General features: G+C 41.6%; 1 protein-coding gene across 3 annotated transcripts in view; it reads left to right on the forward strand.

Moving 5' to 3' along the window:
• Positions 1-8,676, forward strand: part of vps39 (VPS39 subunit of HOPS complex) — a 105,417-nt gene extending 96,741 nt beyond the window's left edge. For all 3 annotated transcript variants that reach the window (XM_087990159.1, XM_087990160.1, XM_087990161.1), the window contains one exon: positions 3,163-8,676. In XM_087990159.1, the coding sequence (XP_087846285.1) occupies positions 3,163-3,244 (82 nt within the window). In that variant the 3' untranslated portion in view covers positions 3,245-8,676. The remainder of the gene's footprint in view (positions 1-3,162) is intronic.
• Positions 8,677-22,870: the final 14,194 nt, after the last annotated feature.

Here is a 22,870-nt window from a genome sequence, read left to right on the forward strand (position 1 = left end):
TCCTTCGCTCTCTCTATCTCTCGCTCTCTCTATCTCTCGCTCTCATCTCTCTCTCTCGCTCTCTCTCTCGCTCTCTCTTTCTCTCGCTTCTCTATCTCTCGATCTCTCTCTCCTCTCGCTCTCTCTTTCTGCTTCTCTCGCATCTCTCTCTCTCTCTGCTCTCTCTCTCTTCTCTCTCGCTCTCGTCTCTCTTCTCTCTCGCTCTCTGTCTCTCGCTCGCTCTCTGTCCTCGCTCGCTCTCTGTCTCTCGCTCCTCTCTTCTCGCTTCTCTCCCGTCTCTCTGCTCTCTCTCTCTCTTCTCGCTCTCTCTGTCTCTCTCTCTCTCTGTCTCTCGCTCTCTCTGTCTCTCGCTCTCTCTGTCTCTCGCTCTCTCTGTCTCTCGCTCTCTCTGTCTCTCGCTCTCTCTGTCTCTCGCTCTCTCTGTCTCTCGCTCTCTTGTCTCTCGCTCTCTCTGTCTCTGCTTCTCTCTGTCTTCGCTCTCTCTGTCTCTCGCTCTCTCTGTCTCTCGCTCTCTCGTCTCTCGCTCTCTCTGTCTCTCGCTCTCTCTGTCTCTCGCTCTCTCTGTCTCTCGTCTTCTGTCTCTCGCTCCTCTGTCTCTCGCTCTCCTCTGTCTCTCTGCTCTCTCTGTCTCTCGCTCTCTCTGTCTCTCGCTCTCTCTGTCTCCTTTCTCTGTCTCTCGCTCTCTCTGTCTCTCGCTCTCTGTCTCTCGCTCTCTCTGTCTCTCGCTCTCTCTTCTCTCGCTCTCTCTGTCTCTCGCTCTCTCTGTCTCTCGCTCTCTCTGTCTCTCGCTCTCTCTGTCTCTCGCTCTCTCTGTCTCTCGCTCTCTCTGTCTCTCGCTCTCTCTGTCTCTCGCTCTCTCTGTCTCTCGCTCTCTCGTCTCTCGCTCTCTCTGTCTCTCCGCTCTCTTCTGTCTCTCGCTCTCTCTGTCTCTCGCTCTCTCTGTCTCTCGCTCTCTCTGTCTCTCGCTCTCTCTGTCTCTCGCTCTCTCTAGTCTCTCGCTCTCTCTATCTCTCGCTCTCTCTTCTTGTCTCTCTCTCTTCTCTCTCTCTCTCTCTCTCTCTCCATCTATCTCTCTCCCCATACTTTCCCTGGTGTTCTACACAAGTGTGTACCCTAAACCCCTTCCCAGACATCTTTCTAACATTGACAGGTTCCATCTTGCCTGTACAGAACAAAAATTTAAAGTAAAAAGGCGTGCGCATTTGTGCGAGCGCTATTTGGAGACTCACACCCCCAAAAGGCAGTAGCAGCAGATGTCTTGTTGGTGTCCAATCGGCTGCCCTGGAGAGGGGGGTGGGGTTGCTGTGTTGGGGGCTGATAGGGGAGCAGGCGGGGAGCGGTGTTGGAGTTGACAGGGGGTCGGTGGTGGGATGGGGGCTCACATGGACTGTGCTGTTGCTAGTCTCTGACCGGGGAGCAGACTTAATAGAAAACTCTTGAGCCCCAGAGGAAAGGCATTGAATCGATTAACCAAAGAATCAATTATCTAAACAATGTAGCGCCCGCTCATCTCGTTCGGATAATCGAGGTTCCCTGTATTTGGAATGCTAATGTTTTTCTTGTGTGTCATTGTTTTAGCTTTAACAGGGTAGATCATCATTTAGGATATGGATGAATTCTTCTAATTCTGCTTCTATATCCAAATACCCTGTACGTCAACAGTAATGTGTAATGTTGTTCCATGAAAGTATCATTTAACAAATGAGCTAATGAGAATTAAAAGATTGCTGGAAAATCAAATCTAGCCCTCAAGCGGACCCCTCAAATATATTTTGTACCTCATTCCAGCCCTAGTTCAGAGATTAGATACATCTTGTATTTTACAGAAAATTTGCTCTTATGCCTACTCATGCTATTTTTAAGCTGTTAGAACATTACAGCGCAGTACAGGCTCTTTGGCCCTCGATGTTGCGCCAACCTGTGGAACCGATCTGAAGCCCATCGAACCTACACTATTCCATTCTCTTCCATGTGCCTATCCAATAGCCATTTGAATGCCCTTAAAGTTGGCGAGTCTACAACTGTTGAAGGCATAGCATTCCATGTCCCTATTACTCTCTGAATAAAGAAACTACCTCTGACATCCGACTTATATCTATCACCCCTCAATTTAAAGCTATGTCCCCTCATGCTCGCCATGACTGTCTGAGGAAAAGGCTCTCAATGTCCAACCTGTCTTAAACCTCTGATTATCTTGTATGTCTCAATCAAGTCACCTCTCCAATGAAAACAGCCTCAAGTCCCTCTTAAGACCTTTCCTCCATACCAGGCAACATCCGAGTAAATCTCCTCCGAACCCTTTCCAAAGCTTCCATATCCTTCCTATAATGCAGTGACCAGAACTGTACACAATACTCCAAAGGTAGCCACACCAGGGTTTTGTACAACTGCAGCATGAACTCATGGTTCCGAAACTCAATCTCTTCCAATAAAAGCTAACACACCGTATGCCTGCTCAACAAACCTATCAATCTGGGTGGCAACTTTCAAGGATCTATGTACCTGGACACAGATCTCTCTGCTCATCTACACTACCAAGAATCCTACCATTAGCCAAGTATTCTGCATTCCTGTTCCTCCTTCCAAAGTGAATCACCCCACACTTTCCATATTAAACTCTATTTGCCACCTCTCAGCCTAGCTCTGCAGCTTATCCATGTCTCTCTGTAACCTACAGCATCCTTTGTCACTATCCACAACTCTACTGACCTTAGTGTCATCTGCAAATTTACAAACCCATCCTTCTATGCCCTCAGCCAGGTCATTTATAAAAATGACACACAGTAGACCCAAAACAGATCATTGCAGTACCCCACTAGTAACTGAACTCCAGGATGAATATTTTCCATCAACCTCTGCGTATGTACATATCCCTTTCCACCACTAAAGTAAACATAACTGAATTGTGGTCATTATCACCAACCTCACCTATCTCCAAATCTAACACCTGGCCAGGTTCGTTACCCAGTACTAAATCTAATGTAGCCTCACCCCTTGTTGTCCTGCCTACATACTGTGTCAGGAGACCCTCCTGCACACACTGGACAAAAACTGACCCATCCAAAGCACTTGAACTATAGTATTCCTAGTCAAATTTGGAAAGTTGAAGTCCCCCATGTTGATTTGCCTAGTTATTTATATTTGTTTTTGTATCTTCTACAGTGCTTTTGCTCGTTACCCGAATGGGGTTGTGGTCCATTATTTCTGTTGCAAAGACCGCAAGGTTTGTCCCACAGAGGCATAGATGTGACCAGTCAAAATCAGGATGCAAGACCCTTCTGTGTTCTCAAAGTCGACATTTGAACAAGATGAACTTTCAGATAGGTGGTCTGACTCTCTGTTAGAGGATGAGGGGGCAGATGGTATGCACTGTGTAATATATTGTTAGTTTCATTAATATTGTGTACAGAAACTGATATTGGCATGGATGCTCTATACTTACATTTGTGAATTGCTGAGAAACTGGAAGCTAATTTCTGTGTACAGTTGTATATTTGATCTTTGCCATTTCCAGAAAATAGTTGCACTACATCCAGAGAGTCTGAAAGAGCACTGTCTCAGTGCTTCAAGTTTTTTTTAAAGACTCTGTTTTTGGACTTCTCTAGAGATTAAATTCCTGATGAAGAGGTGTGACGTTTTGAGGGTTTTCCTCAAATCTTCTGTTCAGATTGTTATTTCACCCTTTATTTGCACCTTGCATTTATTATGAGTGTTGTGTGCCTTGTTCTAACATGCAAAAAAAAACTAAGCTTTCATAGTGGCGCATTATGTATATAAATAACATGTTCGTGACTAGTATGGACTCAATTCCATGCTATACCATTTGTCTTATGACAGTATTGAAGCCACGCAGCTCATCTGATGATTTCTCTAATTTGGAATCTTGAATCCATATATGTTAACAACATTGGGTGTATCTTGTAACTTATCTTCACACGTGCTTAGAAGTCTAGTTTGAATTGAAGGAATAATTTTATTGCGCAAAATACCACTTTATATTTCTTTCACTTTTAAATCTCACTTATTAAAGTAACTTGTAATTTGAAGTACAAGACCAATCCCCGCCTCTTTGGCTGGGAAGCAATTTTGTAGTTGCACTTGATTTGATTCCCTTCATCATCTGCCTATCTGAATTGAAAGAAGAAACAAAACCCAAGGATTTTTAACTGCTGATTGCCAGTATTTGAAGTGGAAATTCTGAGTGTATGAATGCCAGATAAGACTATGACTAAGCTCAGTGGTGATACTCTGCACCTTTCCTCCAGAACTATTGGGCAAAAATCACTACCCAGGCAATATGAATGATCTACCAGAGGACTATGGGACTGCTGCAATCTTGTTTTTTGGTTACAGTCAGTTCTACTGTAATGCATGTTTCTTCAATGCGAATTGGCTTTAACGCGATTGAAGAATTTAGACCATTATTTGTAGAAAGCAAACTTTCCTAACCTGTACTGGGTATAATGCGACCCCAGCCCATTCGTTTAAATAGCGCTGCTACTATGAGTTTTTCTTATAACGTGGGATCGCATGGAAACAGAACTGTGTTACATCAGAACTGACTGTAGTAATGACTAAAAAGGTAAATTTTAAACAGTATTCAAAATGAATAGGAATATTCTTGTGTATCTGGCTAAATGCAGTTGGTGATGTCTGGTTGTCAAAATGAATTTGTTCCAGTATAAATCCTGTTGAGTGCTAAGCACCAAGTTTGAATTTTAATATTTAGCGGATGGTTAGATTTTGGAAATGAGTTTATAGTTTTGTTTCAAAAAATGTTGCTATTTCTGAAGTGGAAGATTTTGAAAATTGTCTTTCTGCACATTCCCATCTGAATCCTATTCATGCCATCTATTCCAATGAGCTGGGATACTGTAAAATCACGTAAATACTGATCAATTATTTGCTTTTGACAACACTTTTAAGAACAGTATGTGGAAACACAAGTTGAAGACTAGAAAATGGAGTTTGAAGAAGTAATTTGTTATTGATTATTCAAAGGATCCTGATAGTAAGCCTCAAGGGTACAAAACATCCATGTCAGTTTTGCATGTCAGATTTTCAGTACACTATTCTGAATTGTTATGTTGATCCTAAATTTAGGATTAATGTAGGTACTCGAGTAATAGTCAAATTTTTTCGACGACCTTTTAAGATTATATTCATGCCTGTCAAAATTCATACCATATTGTTAGCAGAAGCCCAACTATCTCTAAACGAATAAAGAAAAATGAACAACGAATTACAGTAATTCTGAAAACCCGAAGTGGAACACAACAGCCAGCGGGCTAGAAGACTGGGAACATAGCGAAACAACCGGCAGACTGGAAAGCTGGAGTGGGACGTGACGACTGATTCATCTGTTATCTATGAAGAACTACGGTCGACTTTTGCATGAGATATGTGGAAAATTCCAGATTATTTGGCCAAAGATAGGGGGTCGACTTTTACATGAGAGCGACAATACTCGAGTATATACGTTAATTCCTAATGGCCTTCTTGCATTATTGCATTTCAACTTGGAGCCCCCAAGTTGAAAAATAGAAAATAGACCGAAGCTTGCTTGCATGGCAAACCTCCATAAAATTATCAGCTGGACAAAGGAAAAACAGGCAGGTTAAGGAAGTTGTGGATATCAATATACTGAATTTTGTCTTCTGGAGAACAAACAAAAATCCAGACTGACCAGAGATCTGCATCATGTCTAAATGTTGGAGTGCTCACCTACTTAAATTGGGATAATATCTGGAAGAACAGAAATAATTTGGAGGGCAGAGATAAGGAATTAATCATGGATAAAATATTTAAATGGACTGTTTGTGCAACAGATGACATCACATTAACAATACAACAAGTCCTCATTTAAAGTTGTGTAGGGTTCCTGAAAATGATAACTTTCAGTGAAACATTGTTGCAGTTGGGTTTCGCCAGACCTATTTTATCAGAGCAAAACAATTATACCAAGTTTAAATATTTTACATTACTAAATTTCTACATTGGTGAATGAAATAATGTATAAAAAGATGAACAATAAAAATGTAACTTGCTACTTATAGTACCTTCTTTTCACCAGTATTCCTGCTTCCTAACCCTTCTGCTCCTTTTCCTCCTGGTTGGTCCAGACCCTTTGTGAGTCATGGCCTCTGACCTTTTGCTCTGACCACTTCTCCTGGTTTACGTTCCCACTCAAGATCCAGAAGCTGGAGCTGCAGTGTTATCGAAGTGAGAGTCCTGATTGTTCAGATGTGCTGGGGCTTTTGCAGTATTTTTTCAAATGCTCCCACTTGTGTCTCCTTAACCCTCACCTTGAGCATGGTTTGGGAGAAGGCAGGAGCAGCTTTGAAAATAATTTGATGATCACATGAATTACAAAAGACCCAACATCTCTCAACCATAGGTGCTTGCTTCCATAATATCAGACCTTCAGTTTTGGATCAAATCTGGATCATGAATGGGAATGCAGAGATGTAAGTAGAGCATGGGTGAGCTAAGGAGTGAGAATAAGGTTATAACCCATAGGTTGACAAGTGGGGAGAAGCCATCACCTGTAGCTTCAAGGTGGAGAAAGGGGACAACTCTGAGGACAAGGAGCAAATGCAGTGTCAATAGTTTCGTGCAGGAATCAATGTTAAAACAAATCTTGCAATGCTGAACAGGATGATGGGCCCGATTAACTTTCTGACATTAAAGTGAAATTATATTGAACAGGGTAACTTTAAATGAGGTCTTTCTGTATTACATTAAGCACCATGCAAAGAATAAAGGAAGTTGATTGAATAGTGATGATTAGGCACCAATTTTTAAAAATTTAACGGTGACACGGAGAATGTGGCAGCTTGATATTGCTTTCTATATTTACTGAATTTGGATCTGTGTGTTCATGTTTGAATGTGATTAATTTTTCTGTGTTTCATTTTTGTACTTCAAGTTGTCCAGTATATGCTTGTGAATAAGAATTTTTTATTAACTATCCAGAATGAAGCATCGATGGCCGAGTGGAATTCAGCTCTGACTGGGTCTTGACTTCCATTTTTTGCAATCAATAGAATTTTGAATTTAGTTGGGATGACTTCCATTTGGTTATACATGTTTGCATATTCACCAAGGAAAACTTCATTATTTACGATAAATTGATATTTGTTTGTTTATTTTGAAAGGTCCTGTAAAAAAACACTTATACTAAACAAGCTAAAGTGGAATTTCTGGATAGAGAGAATGCATTTGTTTTCCCAGGACTGTTTGCATGTTATTGTGACCATTACGATCCCTATATCTGCCACATCTGTGTTTTTGCAGCAAAAGTAAAAGTTGGGTAATGTTATTGCCTGATCTGCTAAATTTCTGACTCATTAAAATATAGTGCTCCTTTTTACCTGAAATCTGTCTGAACATAGATAATTTTTAAAACCTTTCCTCTTCCTGAGAGAAATCAAAAGTTGGTCATTCAAGGTCACTGACTTTTAAGGTTACGTTTAGTACCACATTAGTATTTTTCCTGTGCCTCCCCTCCCAAGTAAAAGATAGAATATTGAAATTCTAGGCACCTCATTGGTAGAAATAGTTTGTGTTCTTACCTCAAGATTTGATTGTTGTATTTACAAAACCTTCCAATTCTGCAATTGATTTGTGCTTGACTTGTGAAGTAAGCCTGTGTTCGGTAAAGTGATCGCATCTAATACAATTTTGGGACAGGATAAGACTAGATCATAGTCTACGTATAGGGATTTTCATTATTCCAATGGGCAAATATGCAACCAATAATCATAATTAGGTTCACATATGAATTATGCCTCCATATCTAAGTATTGGAGAACAGTTGGCACCTGTGAATCCGCACTTCTACATTAGTGCCTTCAGTACATGATGGAAGTAAGCAAGGTGGTACAAGTACTTATAAACCATAAGTTACAGCTTAGTTTTGCTGTAGTTAATGTTGTGAATATTGCCATAATTGTTTCTCTCCCAGTTCCTCCACTGAACAATAGCTGTCAACCTCTTCTCACAGCAGGTCTCACCAAATGTAAACTGAAGTTGACTCTTCAACTGCAAAGTGCATGGATGCAGTGGCTGTTAACAGATCTAGTGACTTGAACTTGCAATTTTCTGAATCAAAATATGGGAGTATGAAATATTAATGAAATAAAAGACACAATACGATAGAGAAATAACTCACATAGCAGTTTTTAAAAAATGATCTGAAGTGCCTAAATGTGGAGGGGAGAAAAACATTTTCAGCGACTGCCATCATATTTCTAGTTAGTCTTAACGACTGCACACCATTCTGATTTTCTCTCTTATTGCAAGGCATTGCTATGGAGATATTAAGGAATAAAACTTGAAGGGAAAATACTGTCAATATTAACAACAGATGCTTTTCAGTTACTTTTGGAAAAATCAACTCCTCTCTGCTCACACTCCAGAATTTCTACATTTTGATAGTGCTATGTCACACCTAACCTCTAATGATTGAAAAGCTTGTGCACTTTTTAGTCTTTTTAAAAATTAAAGATTTGCTCAACAGCGATTCTGATGACTTCTATATTTTGTGTTCGTCTCAAATGCTTTTGTATTATTTTAAGCTATATTTGTACGCTTGTATAAATGAAAATCATTTTTATGTTCCATTTTACTTGTCCTGCTTTAATGAAAAAAAATAGAAAATGAAATAGCAAAGAATGCTTACGACTCTAAATATTGTTTGGTTATAGAAATGCATTTTTGGAAAATCATGGTATGTGCATTTAATGGAATTCTTCATAAGAATATTTAGGTTTGTAGTGTAAGCTGACTTAGGTTCCCTCTTTTGAAACAGAAATTAGAATGCAGTAACAGCTACAATATCCCTGGCTTTAGGAATGAAAAGCCACCCTGATTATTAACTGTTGACCTGAAAGTGCCCATATGTTAAGATGTCAGTTGAGTGGTGAGGCTTAACTATAATAACGTCTGAAGGCACGTAAACTCTTAAGCACTGATTGACTCCGACTATAAGTGAAGTATGAGAAGGCAGTACATTGTTTACCTAGTTAAGGCCTTAAAAAGAGGCTAAAAAGAATCTAAACTTGAGATTTAATGCAATGAGCAATTGTTTTCACTCTTTTTCATTGAGAAAAATATTTATTTATGTTATAAGAAATTACTGGATTAGCATTTACAATAATTTTGACTAGTTGGTTTATTTTTGCCAAATTACACAGCTTTGAATCATATAAATCCAATATGGAGTCATAGAGATGTACAGCATGGAAACAGACCCTTCGGTCCAACCCATCCATGCTGACCAGATATCCCAACCCAATCTAGTCCCACCTACCAGCACCTGACCCATATCCCTCCAAACCCTTCCTATTCACATACCCATCCAAATGCCTCTTAAATATTGCAATTAAACCAGCCTCCACCACTTCCTCTCGCAGCTCATTCCATACACGTACCACCCTTTGTGTGAAAAAGTTGCCCCTTAGGTCTCTTTTATATCTATCCCCTGTCACCCTAAACCTATGCCCTGTAGTTCTGGACTCCCCGCCCCAGGGAAAAGACTTTGCCTATTTACCCTATCCATGCCCCTCATAATTTTGTAAACCTCCATAAGGTCACCCCTCAGCCTCTGCTCCAAGGAAAACAGCCCCCGCCTGTTCAGCCTCTCCTTTTCGCTCAAATCCTCCAACCCTGGCAGCATCCTTGTAAATCTTTTCTGAACCCTTTCAAGTTTCACAACATCTTTCCGATAGGAAGGAGACCAGAATTGCATGCAATATTCCAACAATATGTCCTGTACAGCGCAACATGCCCTTCCAACTCATGCACTCAATACTCTGGCCAATAAAGGAAAGCATACCAAACGCCGCCTTCACTATCCTATCTACCTGCGACTCCACTTTCAAGGAGCTATGAATCTGCGACTCCAAGATCTGTTTGTACTGTAACGCTCCCTAGGACCTTGCCATTAAGTGTATAAGTCCTGCTAAGATTTGCTTTTCCAAAATGCACCACCTTGCATTTATCTGAATTAAATTCCATTTGCCACTTCTCGGCCCATCTGGTCAAGATCTTGTTGTAATCTGAAGTAACCCTCTCCGCTGTCCACTACACTTCCAATTTTGGTGTCATCTGCAAACTTAGTAACTGTACCTCTTATGCTCACATCCAAATCATTTATGTAAATTACAAAAAGTTGTGGACCCAGCACCGATCCTTGTGGCACTCCACTGGTCACAGGCCTCCAGTCTGAAAAACAACCCTCCACCACCACCCTCTGTCTTCTACCTTTGAGCCAGTTCTGTATTCAACTGGCTAGCTTTCCCTGTATTCCGTGAGATCTAACTTTGCTAATCAGTCTTCCATAGGGAGCCTTGTCGAACACCTTACTGAAGTCCATATAGATCACATCTGCAGCTCTGCCCTCATCAATCCTCTTTGTTACTTCCTCAAAAAACTCAAGTTTGTGAGACATGAAACCATGTTGACTATCCCTAATCAGTCCTTGCCTTTCCAAATACATATACATCCTGTCCCTCAGGATTCCCTCCAACAACTTGCCCACCACCGACATCAGGCTCACTGGTCTATAGTTCCCTGGCTTGTCCTTAACACCCTTCTTAAAGAATGACACCACATTAGCCAACCTCCAGTCTTCCGGCACCTCACCTGTGACTATCAATGATACAAATATCTCAGCAAGAGGCCCAGCAATCACTTCTCTAGCTTCCCAAAGAGTTCGAGGGTATACCTGATCAGCTCCTGAGGATTTATCCACCTTTGTGTTTCAAGACATCCTGCACTTCCTCCTCTGTAATTTGGACATTTTGCAAAGTGTCATTATCTATTTCCCTACAGACTATATCTTCCATATCCTTTTCCACAGAAAATACTGATGCAAAATACTTGTTTAGTATCTCCCCCATTTTCTGCGGCTCCACACAAAGGCCGCCTTGCTGATCTTTGAGGCACCCTATTTTCTCCCTGGTTACCCTTTTGTTCTTAACGTATTTGTAAAAACCCTTTGGATTCTCCTTAATTCTATTTGCCAAAGCTATCTCATGTCCCCGTTTTGCCCTCCTGATTTCTCTCTCAAGTATACTCCTACTGCCTTTATATTCTTCTAAGGATTCACTCGATCTATCCTGTCTGTACTTTACATATGCTTCTTCTTTTAACCAAATCCTCCATTTCTTTAGTCATCCAGCATTCCCTATACCTACCAGCCTTTCCTTTCACCCTAACAGAAATATACTTTCTCTGGATTCTCGTTATCTCATTTCTGAAGGCTTCCCATTTTCCAGCCGTACCTTTACCTGTGAACATCTGCCCCCAATCAGCTTTCGAACGTTCTTGCCTAATACGTCAAAATTGGCCTTTCTCTAATTTAGAACTTCAACTTTTAGATCTGGTCTATCCTTTTCCATCACTATTTTAAAACGAATAGAATTATGGTCGCTGGCCCCAAAGTGCTCCCCCACTGACACCTCAGTCACCTGCCCTGCCTTATTTCCCAAGAGTAGGTCAAGTTTTGCACCTTCTCTAGTAGGTACATCCACATACTGAATCAGAAAATTTTCTTGTACAAGCTTAACAAATTCCTCTCCATCTAAACCCTTAACACTATGGTAGTCTCAATCTATATTTGGAAAGTTAAAATCCCCTACCATAACCACCCTATTATTCTTACAGATAGCTGAGATCTCCTCACAAATTTGTTTCTCAATTTTCCTCTGACTATTAGGAGATCTATAATACAATCCCAGTAAGGTGATCATCCTTTCTTATTTTTCAGTTCCACCCAAATAACTTCCCTGGATGTATTTCCAGGAATATCCCCCCTCAGCACAGCTGTAATGCTATCCCTTATCGAAAACACCACTCCCCCTCCTCTCTTGCTTCCCATTCTATCCTTCGTGAAGCATTTGTGTTCTGGAACATTAAGCTGCCAGTCCTGCCCATCCCTGAGCCATTTTTCTGTAATTGCTGTGATATCCCAGTCCAATGTTCCTAACCATGCCCTGAGTTCATCTGCCTTCCCTGTTAGGCCCCTTGCATTGAAATAAATGCAGTTTAATTTATTAGTCCTACCTTGTCCCTGCCTGCCCTGACGGCTGTTTGACTCACTTCTGGTCTCAACTGTACCAGTCTCGGATTGACCTCTTTCCTCACTATCTCCCTGGGTCCCACCCACCCACCACCTTACTAGTTTAAATCCTCCCAAGCAGCTCCAGCAAATTTCCCTCCTATTATATTCGTCCCCTTTCAATTTAGGTGCAATCTGTCCTCCTTGTACAGGTCATTTCTACCCCAAAAGAGATTGCAATCATCCAAAAATGTGAATCTTTCTCCCATACACCAGCTCCTCAGCCATGCATTCATCTCCTCTATCCTCCAATTCCTGCTCTCACTAGCTTGTAGCACCAGGAGTAATCCAGATATTACTACTCTTGAGCACCTTTTTAAGTTCCTACCTAACTCTCTGTAATCTCCCTTCAGACTCTCTACCTTTTCCCTTTTTATGTCATTGGTTCCAATGTGGACAATGACCTCTTGCTGGCCCCTCTCCCCCGTGAGAACATTCTGCACCCTCTCAGAGACATCCTTGATCCTGGCACCAGGAAGCAACACGCCATTCTGCTTTTTCGCTGCTGGCCACAGAAACATTTGTCTATACCCCAGACTAGAGAATCCCCTAACACAATTGATCTCTTGGAATCCGACATACCCCTTGTTGCATTAGAGCCAGTCTCGATACCAGAAACTTGGCTATTCGTGCTACGCTCCCCTGAGACTCCATTCCCCCACCCCCACCCCCACATTTTCCAAAACAGCATATTTGTTTGAAATATCTTCAGTTAACTTGCATGCTGAGAGGTTGCTTGCCAGCCATGCTGTTGCTCTCGAATAAAGGTAAGATGATGGCATGCAGCATGTTAATTAGCAAACAGACCATTTTTTGGATTGTTTTGCAATGTTTTTTTAAATCAGTTGGCAAAGAGCAGTGCTGTTGATGTGAACTTCTGCTAAATAGCAATAGACTGGATGGTGGATTCCTGATCTTTCATGGGGGAATTGAAGTCTGGTAGTAATAATGTCTCCAAGTAGAGAATATCCGATTGGAGGACAAACCTAAATATATCTAGTCTTTTGCTCCATACTGTACTTTCTCATGGCAATTTAGCACAGCTTAAGTTTAACTTAGAAGTTTAGAAGATTAGGGGGAGATCTAATAGAAACTTACAAGATAATACATGACTTGGAAAGGGTGGATGCTAGGAAATTGTTTCCGTTAGGCGAGGAGACTAGGACCCGTGGACACAGCCTTAGAATTAGAGGGGGTAAATTCAGAACAGAAATGCGGAGACATTTCTTCAGCCAGAGTGTGGTGGGCCTGTGGAATTCATTGCCACAGAGTGCAGTGGAGGCTGGGACGCTAAATGTCTTCAAGGCAGAAATTGATAAATTCTTGATGTTACAAGGAATTAAGGGCTACGGGGAGAATGCGGGTAAGTGGAGTTGAAATGCCCATCAGCCATGATTGAATGGCGGAGTGGACTCAATGGGCCGAATGGCCTTACTTCCGCTCCTATGTCTTATGGTCTTAACTCTAAGTAGTTCACTCAGATAAGTATTTGGTCAACATTGAGGGCAGTAAATTTTAGAATAAACTAACCATAAACCTAAACAAACTGAAGGGGAGGAATAGTATAGACATGAAACCAGCTATCAACATAAGTTTGAATGTATCTTGGAAATGATATGAGTGGCTGGAAAGTAGGTGCAATCTCAGAAGTTTTAAGGTACTGTGCCGCTGTGCCACTGACCAAGTGGACTGAACTGCAGTCCCCTCCCAGCATTGGCTGGGATGCTTCAATTTCAAAGCCTATAAGCAAAAGAAAGGGCTAGCAGTCAAGATTCTCAGTCATGTCCACTATTTCTGCTATGTAAATGACTCAATTCTTAGTCAGTTCTTTGAGCTGTTCTTCCATAAATAGCCTGATGACATTCAGTTCTGTGTTCACAAGTTAAACAATGCCCACCTTTGTGATTACAGGATTGTACTGGTTCCCATGTGGCTTTATTGCCTGCAAATGTTAGAAACTTCAATGAAAAAAGCTGGAAAATTTGCAAGGAAATGGGAAGAAAATATCTGCCTTTGATCCTGCATCAGAATATCACAATTAGCAGGAAATGGAAAAAATAAACAATATCCTGTGTCTCTGTTGGTACTATTTTAGCTGGTTTTGGTTATGTATATAAGTCATGCAGCACTGTAGCATAATGGTTATATTACTGAATAGCACAGAAGTGTGGATTATTGATCTGGATATATGAGTTCAAGTCCCACCATACCAACTGGGGAATTGAAATTTAGTTAATTATGTAAAGCTAGAATTAAATAAAGCTATTATTAATAATGGTGATCATGTCATTAAAAATGTCTGGTTTTGCTGTGCTGTTCAGGGAATGAAATCTGGCATTCTCACTCACTTTGGCTTTCAAATTATTTTAGACCAACAGCAGTATAGTGCTGCCCTCTGAAATAGTCAGTTATAATAAACTGCTATGAAAATGTCTAATAAGAATAAACCAATTGATCTGAGGGTTGGAACAGTTTAGAAGTCAATGAAAAAAAACTATAGGGTTGATTCAGAAGGAGAAAATACAGTATGAGTATAAACCTGCAGAAAGGATAAGAACTGACTGTAAAAGTTTCTGTAAGCATGTAAAGAGAAAAATATGTCCCTGATAGAAACAGATAAACAATGGGGAACACAAATGGCTGACAAGCTACTAAATTCATACTTCGCTTCTGTCTTTTCACAAAGGAGGATACAAGTAATGTACTGGAAATTATGGGGAACGCAGGGTTTAGTGACAGGGAGACTGAAGCAAATCTGTATTAATCATAGAATCCCTACAATGGGGAAACAGGCTATTTGGCCCCACAAGTCCACACCGACCCTCCAAAGAGTAACCCACCCAGACCCATTCTCTTAATCTATGCTCTACATTTCCCATGACAAATGCACCAAATCTACACATCCCTGACCACTATGGCAATTTAGCATGGCCATTTCACCTAGCCTGCACATCTTTGGATTGTGGGAGGAAACCCACGCAGACACTGAGAGAATGTGCAAACTTCACAAAGACAGTCGCTGGAAGCTGGAATCGAACCCAGGTCCCTGCCTCTGTGAGATAGCAGTGCTAACCACTGAGCCACCATGCCACCAATTAATGGAGAAATTAATAGGATTGAAGGCTGATAAATCCCCAGAGCCTGACAATCTCTGTTCAAGAGTACTTAATGAAGTGCTCCTTGAAATTGTGGATGCATGGTGGTCATCTTCAACTGTAAAATTAGCTCACATGGGATTAAAGGGTACTGTTTTGAGATGGATAGAAAATTGTTTTTGGTCTGCTAACCAAAGAGTAGGAATAAATTAGTCTATTTCTGAATGGTACGCAGTGACTAATGGAGTACTAGAGGTTCAAATGCTAGAACTGCAGCTATTCACAGTATATGTTAATGATTTATATGAGGGAACTAAATGTATTATCTCAAAATTTGCAGAGGACGCCAAGCTGGGTGGCAGAGTGAGCTGCAAGAGGGATGCAGAGATGTTGCAGTGTGAGTTAGGTAGGCTGAGTGACTGGGCAAATGCACAGCATATGCAATATAATATGGATAAATGTGACATTATCCATTTTAATAGCAAAAATAGCAAGGCAAATTAATTTTTGGCCATAAATTGAAAGAGGGGAAAGTTGAACGGGACCGGAAGGTCCTTGTGCACCAATTGCTGAAAGCCAACACACAGGTGCCGCCGGCAGTAAAGAGGGCAAACAACTTTGGCTTTCATAGTGAGAGGATTCCAGTGCAGGAACAAAGATGTCTTGCTGCAGGAGAAAGTGAGGACTGCAGATGCTGGAGATCAGAGTCTAGAGTGTCTTGCCAGAAAAGCACTGCAGGTCAGGCAGCATCCAAGGAGCAGGGGAATCGACATTTCGGGCATAAGCCCTTCATTCCTGATCTTGCTGTCTTGCCGCTGGGCATTGGTGAGGCCACACCTAGAATAGTGTGTGCAATTTTGCTCTCCTCTGAGAAAGAAGACTCTTGCAAAAGAGAGTGCAGCAAGAAGTTTACCAAATTGATTCCTGGGTGGCCAGGTTAATGTATGTTGAGAGATTGAGTCAGTTTGGATTGTATTCACTGGAGTTTAGAAGAACAAGGAGGGTATCTCCTTGAAACCTTTAAGATTTTAACAGGAAAAGGCAGGTTAGATGCAAGAAGGATGTTCTGATGGTGGGGGAGACCAGAACCAGAATTAATAGTTTAAGAATAAGCCAACTGAGATGAAAAATTTCTTCACCTAGAAAGTGATCAGCTTGTGGAATTCACGCTCACAGAATGTGCTTGAGACCAAAACGTGTTTTCAAGAAGGAGATAGATACAGCTCTTGTGGCTGAAGACATCAAGAGATATGAAGGGAGGAGAGGCTTTGACAATTGAGCTTGATGCTCACCTATGATTATAATGAATGATGAAGCAGGCTCAAGAGGCAGTTGGCCTACTCCTGCTCCTATCTTCTATGTTTCTATATAAATATTTTGCCATTAAAGTTGATTAAATGTTACCACCCACCCTCCCATAACTATGAAAAATAGTCACCTTTTTGATCATGTCTAGATTCTATAGGTCTGAGTCCATGGCTTCCTGTTACTTAGAGTTGAAGTTCTCCAATCACAGTTTTTTCATCTTCGTGGAAGTCCATCTACCATGATCATACAAACCTTCAATTTTTTTCCACCAGTTCCTAACTACCAGACTTTTCGATTTGAATTAATATACTCTTAGTTCCATATTTAATTCAGTTTCTTCAGGCAAAAGAACCACCGTGGGTGCTATCTACACTATTCTTTTTATTGCTTATGTGGAAATCATCTAGTTTTTGTTACTTTTCCTGTTCTTGCTCTGATCTCTGGTATTTCATTGAAATTCTTGGAGAATTTCTTTACTATTTCCTATTTCCACCTTTGTATTTTTTTGGCCCATTTACTTGTCCCATTTCCTATCTGGACTTGTCTCTACTTATTATTGATTTCCATTAATATATTTTGTTGTATTATCAATAATTTCCAGACATCATACTCGAGAGTGAAGTAAAAAACATTCTTCGACTCTTGCCTGCCTTAGACCACATCTGAGACCTAGCACAAGTTTGTGCAAGACCTATCTCCTCTCACAATGGATCAAAATCTATATGACCCTTTTGTCATATCTATTGGGACGTGAAAGGTATTAAAATTGTTAAAACAGCTTTGGTTTAAAAAATTGGTTTTGCTGGATTTCAAAACGAATTCCACAAATCACATAATTTACAAGTTGGCCAAAAGTTCTGAAAGCTTCTGACAGTATGTAGAAGGGGAATATAGCCAGATTGATTACTCTTATGGGATTTTTCATCTATTGTTTGACTATCACACAAAACATCTTAACAAAGAGGGTTCAGACTCCCAGCTTCCAAGTCCAATTCAATAATACAAGGGGCATCTTGAATCTCATTGTGCTTGCAGTAGTGCTGAAAGAAGCTATCCATCTCCTAAGATATATTATGTCGATTTTCCCAAGGAGGTGGAAACTCCTTTGTTAATGTGAAAAGTTTAGTAATGGCTATCCATTATCTGGCTGTGTCTGGCATTGTGATTTAAACACCTCTGAAATTTGAGAGATTTGATCAATATTTCTGAACTTTTGAGTTGTTTTGCTGTGAAACTCCTTTATAGAGGACTGCACCAGATCTAGACTCTGAACTAAGCTGAAGGCTATAACTCCCTCAAATACCTGTTTACCAAAGGGATCTTGATGCACCTAGAAAACCAATGATCTCCTATCTACTAACCTTGTCAGGAACTCCCATCTCATTTTTGTGGCCTTATCACCAACTGTGAAAAAATTCTTTGACCGCACACTGCAGCCATCCAGACTCTGATCTTAAAGTTAACTGATAACTGCTACTATTTTTTTTTTCGGTTTCAATAATCACAGATGTGAAACTCTGCTCCTGAACATACACTATATCTTTCTTGAGTACATGTGTGACGCCACATAAAACAGGATTGAATATGTGGAATAAATCATCCTGTCACTTTAAAAATTGACTTCAAACAATTAGGGTCTTGGGAAATATGCCTCAGTCTTTTCAAAATTAAATCAATCTGTGGATGGAATGAGCTGCCAGAGGAAGTGATGGAGGCTGGTACAATTGCAATATTAAAGAGGCATTTGGATGGGTAGATGAATAGGAAGGGTTTGGAGGGATATGGGTCAGGTGCTGGCAGGTGGGACTAGATTGGGTTGGGATATCTGGTCGGCATGGACGGGTTGGACCGAAGGGCCGGTTTCCATGCTGTACATCTCTATTTATAGAGTGACGGCAGGGAAATAAAAGGATTCAAACTGTGTACTGTATTCTGTAATGCTTTGTGTAATTTAATTGTGACTGACATCTACTCATAACAGCTAAAAACACCAGTTTAGGAAGTGCTTGTGCATGCTCAATAAGCCTTCCTTAAACACACATGTTACAACTAAAGTCAGATGCATGCACCAATTTCCTTTCTAGTCAACTCCACTAGTTCAGTCCAATTTTAAATTTAGCCATGTGATGGTATGGCTAATTGCATAGATTTTAAACTTTATCTTGCTTCGTATTAGAAGCATTTCAGGCAATGTTTCTTTCATCAACAAAGAATAACTAGTTTATTGCAAATAAAACCTTGGGTTGTCCAAAATGATAATGTGATAGCAGTGCTGCATGCAAGCTCTTAACTGCTCCCATCTGCTTTCTTTTTCTTTCGCTTTTTTTCATTTCATTTTTGTTTTCTTCAGCGGCATCGGTGCCGCAGCGAAAGCAGGTCATGTGCAAAATAATGGCAGCCTCCCAGCAATTGGAAGCTGCAGCACCACTGTCGTCTTCCCTGCATTCAGGGCCAGCAGTTATGGATTCTTCAAGATAGTGGTACCGGTGAGACAATATCTCTGAGGATTCTTGGTATGGTGGCGGCCTGACCTGGCAGCGGAACTGGGGACTCCTGGCGTTGGCCAGACAGCGACAGCAGCATGGTATGCCTGAAGAGGGAACTCCTGGCATCATCAAGGCAGCAGCAGAGTCAGGAACTCCTGGGTGGAAGGTGAGTGTGGCTTCAGCATAGGATTCGGTGTCGGCAAGGTAGGCCCAGTAGCAAAGCAACAGTGACTAAAGGCACCGTTGGTGGGCCCTGCACAGACTGTGTCAAGGTGCTGGAGGAGGGGTAGCGACGCAGGTGTTGTCACTGGTGAGCTGACTTGGGATTCATGGAGGTGGCAGAACAAAGACAGACTTTCTTTCAGTTATATTTTTTACACTTTATTGTTTAACATCTGTCACCGTTTTGAATAGTTTGTGTTGTATTTACTGTATTATTCACTATTTGGGTGAAGATTTGTAGCTCGGGTGCTCGTTGTTGTGGTTCTGTTCGCCGAACTGGAAATTTTTGTTGCAAACGTTTCGTCCCCTGTCTAGGTGACATCCTCAGTGCTTGGGAGCCTCCTGTGAAGCGCTTCTGTGGTGTTTCCTACGGCATTTATAGTGGCCTGTCCCTGCTGCTTCCGGTTGTCAGTTTCAGCTGTCTGCTGTAGTGGCCACTGTAGTGGCTATTGGGTCCAGGTCTATGTGTTTGTTGATGAAGTTTGTGGATGAGTGCCATGCTTCTAGGAATTCCCTGGCTGTTCTTTGTTTGGCTTGCCCTATAATGGTAGTGTTGTCCAGGTCGAATTCATGTTGCTTGTCGTCTGCGTGTTTGGCTACTAAGGATAGCTGTCGTGGCGTTTTGTGGCTAGTTGATGTTCATGGATGCGGATCGTTAGCTGTCTTCCTGTTTGTCCTATATAGTGTTTTGTGCAGTCCTTGCATGGGATTTTGTACACTACATTAGTTTTGCTCATGCTGGGTATCGGGTCCTTCATTCTGGTGAGTTGTTGTCTGAGGGTGGCTGTTGATTTGTGTGCTGTTATAAGTCCTAGTGGTCGCAGTAGTCTGGCTGTCAGTTCTGAAATGCTCCTGATGTATGGTAGTGTGGCTCGTCCTTTGGGTTGCGGCATGTCCTCGTTCCATTGTCTTTCTCTTAGGCATCTGTAGATGAAATTACGCGGGTATCCATTTTTGGCGAATACTTTGTACAGGTGTTCCTCTTCCTCTTTTTGCAGTTCTGGTGTACTGCAGTGTGTTGTGGCTCTTTTGAATAGTGTCTTGATGCAACTTCATTTGTGTGTGTTGGGGTGGTTGCTTTCATAGTTCAGGACTTGGTCTGAGTGTGTGGCTTTCCTGTATACCTTTGTAGTGAATTCTCCATTCGTTGTTCTCTGTACCATCACGTCTCGGAATGGGAGTTGGTTATCCTTTTCTTCTCTCGTGAATCGGATTTCTGTTGGTGTGGCGTTGATGATCCGGTGTGTTTTCTCTATTTCTGTGTTTTTAACGATTACAAATGCCTAAGCGCCACATACGAACAACTCCGGTTCCTGCATGAATGCCGAAAGAATCGAATCCTTCGAATCCTTCCACCATGTGTCAGATACAGACCGCCAGTCAACAATCCACAAGCCAGAGACACAGCCAGACATAACGGATTCAGGATGATCCAGGTAATGATTACAGACGCGCACAACAGACTTCACAAATAAAGAAAGAAATTGCGCGCCAAAAGTCGTTAATTTCAAAAACCACCAATCAGGAATGGACCCAGACCATAGAACGGGCTGTCACCATAGGACAGAATAGGACCACACACCACAAAAAAAAAGCACTAAAAGAAAAAATGGCCAAACTAACACACAACAAAGAGGACACCACAACACACACCTGGGTTAATAACCTCCCACAGACACGGAAAGAACAATACTGGCCAAGGGACTCAACTACAACCACAGGGACGCCAAGACAGCAGACTTCCTAGCAGCACTAGAATGCACACTCAGGAACAATGGACTGACAGAAGAGTCACAACAAACAGTGAGGCAAAGTATCGTACCTCTGATAACAAGGAAAAGGCAAACACATAACCTCAACACCAAAGAGAGGGAAGCACTAAAATCACTAAGAAACGACAAGAACATAATCATACTACCAGCAGACAAAGGCAGAATGACGGTCATCCTGGACAAAGCAGAATACACCCAAAAAGCACAACAACTACTTGCAGATACCAACACCTACCAAAAGAGGGAGTTTGACCCCACCCCACAGCTCACCAATAGGATAAATAACACACTGAGGAATCTACAAAAAAACGGACAGATAACCAGGTCGGACCTACAAAGAATGAAACCTGAAAGCAACAACACCCCCAGATTCTATGGACTACCTAAAGTGCACAAACCAGACATCCCACTCAGACCCATAGTATCACTACCAGGGACATCATCACACAAACTGGCTAAAGAACTACAGCAGAAACTGAAACACCTGATCAGCGGATCCAGACAATCTATACAATCAACACAGGAATTCTTGGACATCATCAGAAATATACACATAGACAAGGAAGAAACTATGGTCTCATTCGACGTAACGGCACTGTTCACCTCTATTGACAAAACCCTAGCCAGAGAAACAATAGCCAACCTGCTGGACATACAGAACAGACAACAGGACGTTGAACCTATCAACAAAGAGGGCATACTTAAACTACTGGACTTGTGCCTCACAACACACTTCACATTCAGCAACCAGATATACGAACAAATCAACGGAACACCCATGGGCTCACCGATCTTTGGACTCATAGCAGAAGCAGTAATGCAAAGGTTAGAACAAACAGTCTTACCACAAATTCAACCCAAACTCTGGGTCAGATATGTTGATGACACCTTTGTAATCGTTAAAAACACAGAAATAGAGAAAACACACCGGATCATCAACGCCACACTCACAGGAATCCGATTCACGAGAGAAGAAGAAAAGGATAACCAACTCCCATTCCTAGACGTGATGGTACAGAGAACACCGAACGGAGAATTCACTACAAAGGTATACAGGAAAGCCACACACACAGACCAAGTCCTGAACTATGAAAGCAACCACCCCAACACACACAAACAAAGTTGCATCAAGACACTATTCAAAAGGGCCACAACACACTGCAGCACACCAGAACTGCAAAAAGAGGAACACCTATACAAGGTATTCGCTAAAAATGGATACCCGCGCAATTTCATCAACAGATTCCTAAGAGAAAGACAACGGAATGAGAACATGCCGCAACCCAAAGGACGAGCCACACTACCATACATCAGGAGCATTTCAGAACTGACAGCCAGACTACTGCGACCACTAGGACTTATAACAGCACACAAACCAACAGCCACCCTCAGACAACAACTCACCAGAATGAAGGACCCGATACCCAGCATGAGCAAAACTAATGTAGTGTACAAAATCCCATGCAAGGACTGCACAAAACACTATATAGGACAAACAGGAAGACAGCTAATGATCCGCATCCATGAACATCAACTAGCCACGAAACGCCACAACCAGCTATCCTTAATAGCCACACACGCAGACGACAAGCAACATGAATTCGACTGGGACAACACTACCATTATAGGGCAAGCCAAACAAAGAACAGCCAGGGAATTCCTAGAAGCATGGCACTCATCCACAAACTCCATCAACAAACACATAGACCTGGACCCAATATACCGGCCACTACAGCAGACAGCTGAAACTGACAACCGGAAGCAGCAGGGACAGGCCACTACAAATGCCGGAGGAAACACCATAGAAGCACTTCACAGGAGACTCCCAAGCACTGAGGATGTCACCTAGACAGGGAACGAAAC

Source organism: Chiloscyllium plagiosum, unplaced genomic scaffold (genome assembly GCF_037043375.1).
Source record: "Chiloscyllium plagiosum isolate Xiang-an unplaced genomic scaffold, Cpla_swu_hap1 HiC_scaffold_8, whole genome shotgun sequence".
In the NCBI taxonomy this organism is placed as follows: Eukaryota; Metazoa; Chordata; class Chondrichthyes; order Orectolobiformes; family Hemiscylliidae; genus Chiloscyllium; species Chiloscyllium plagiosum.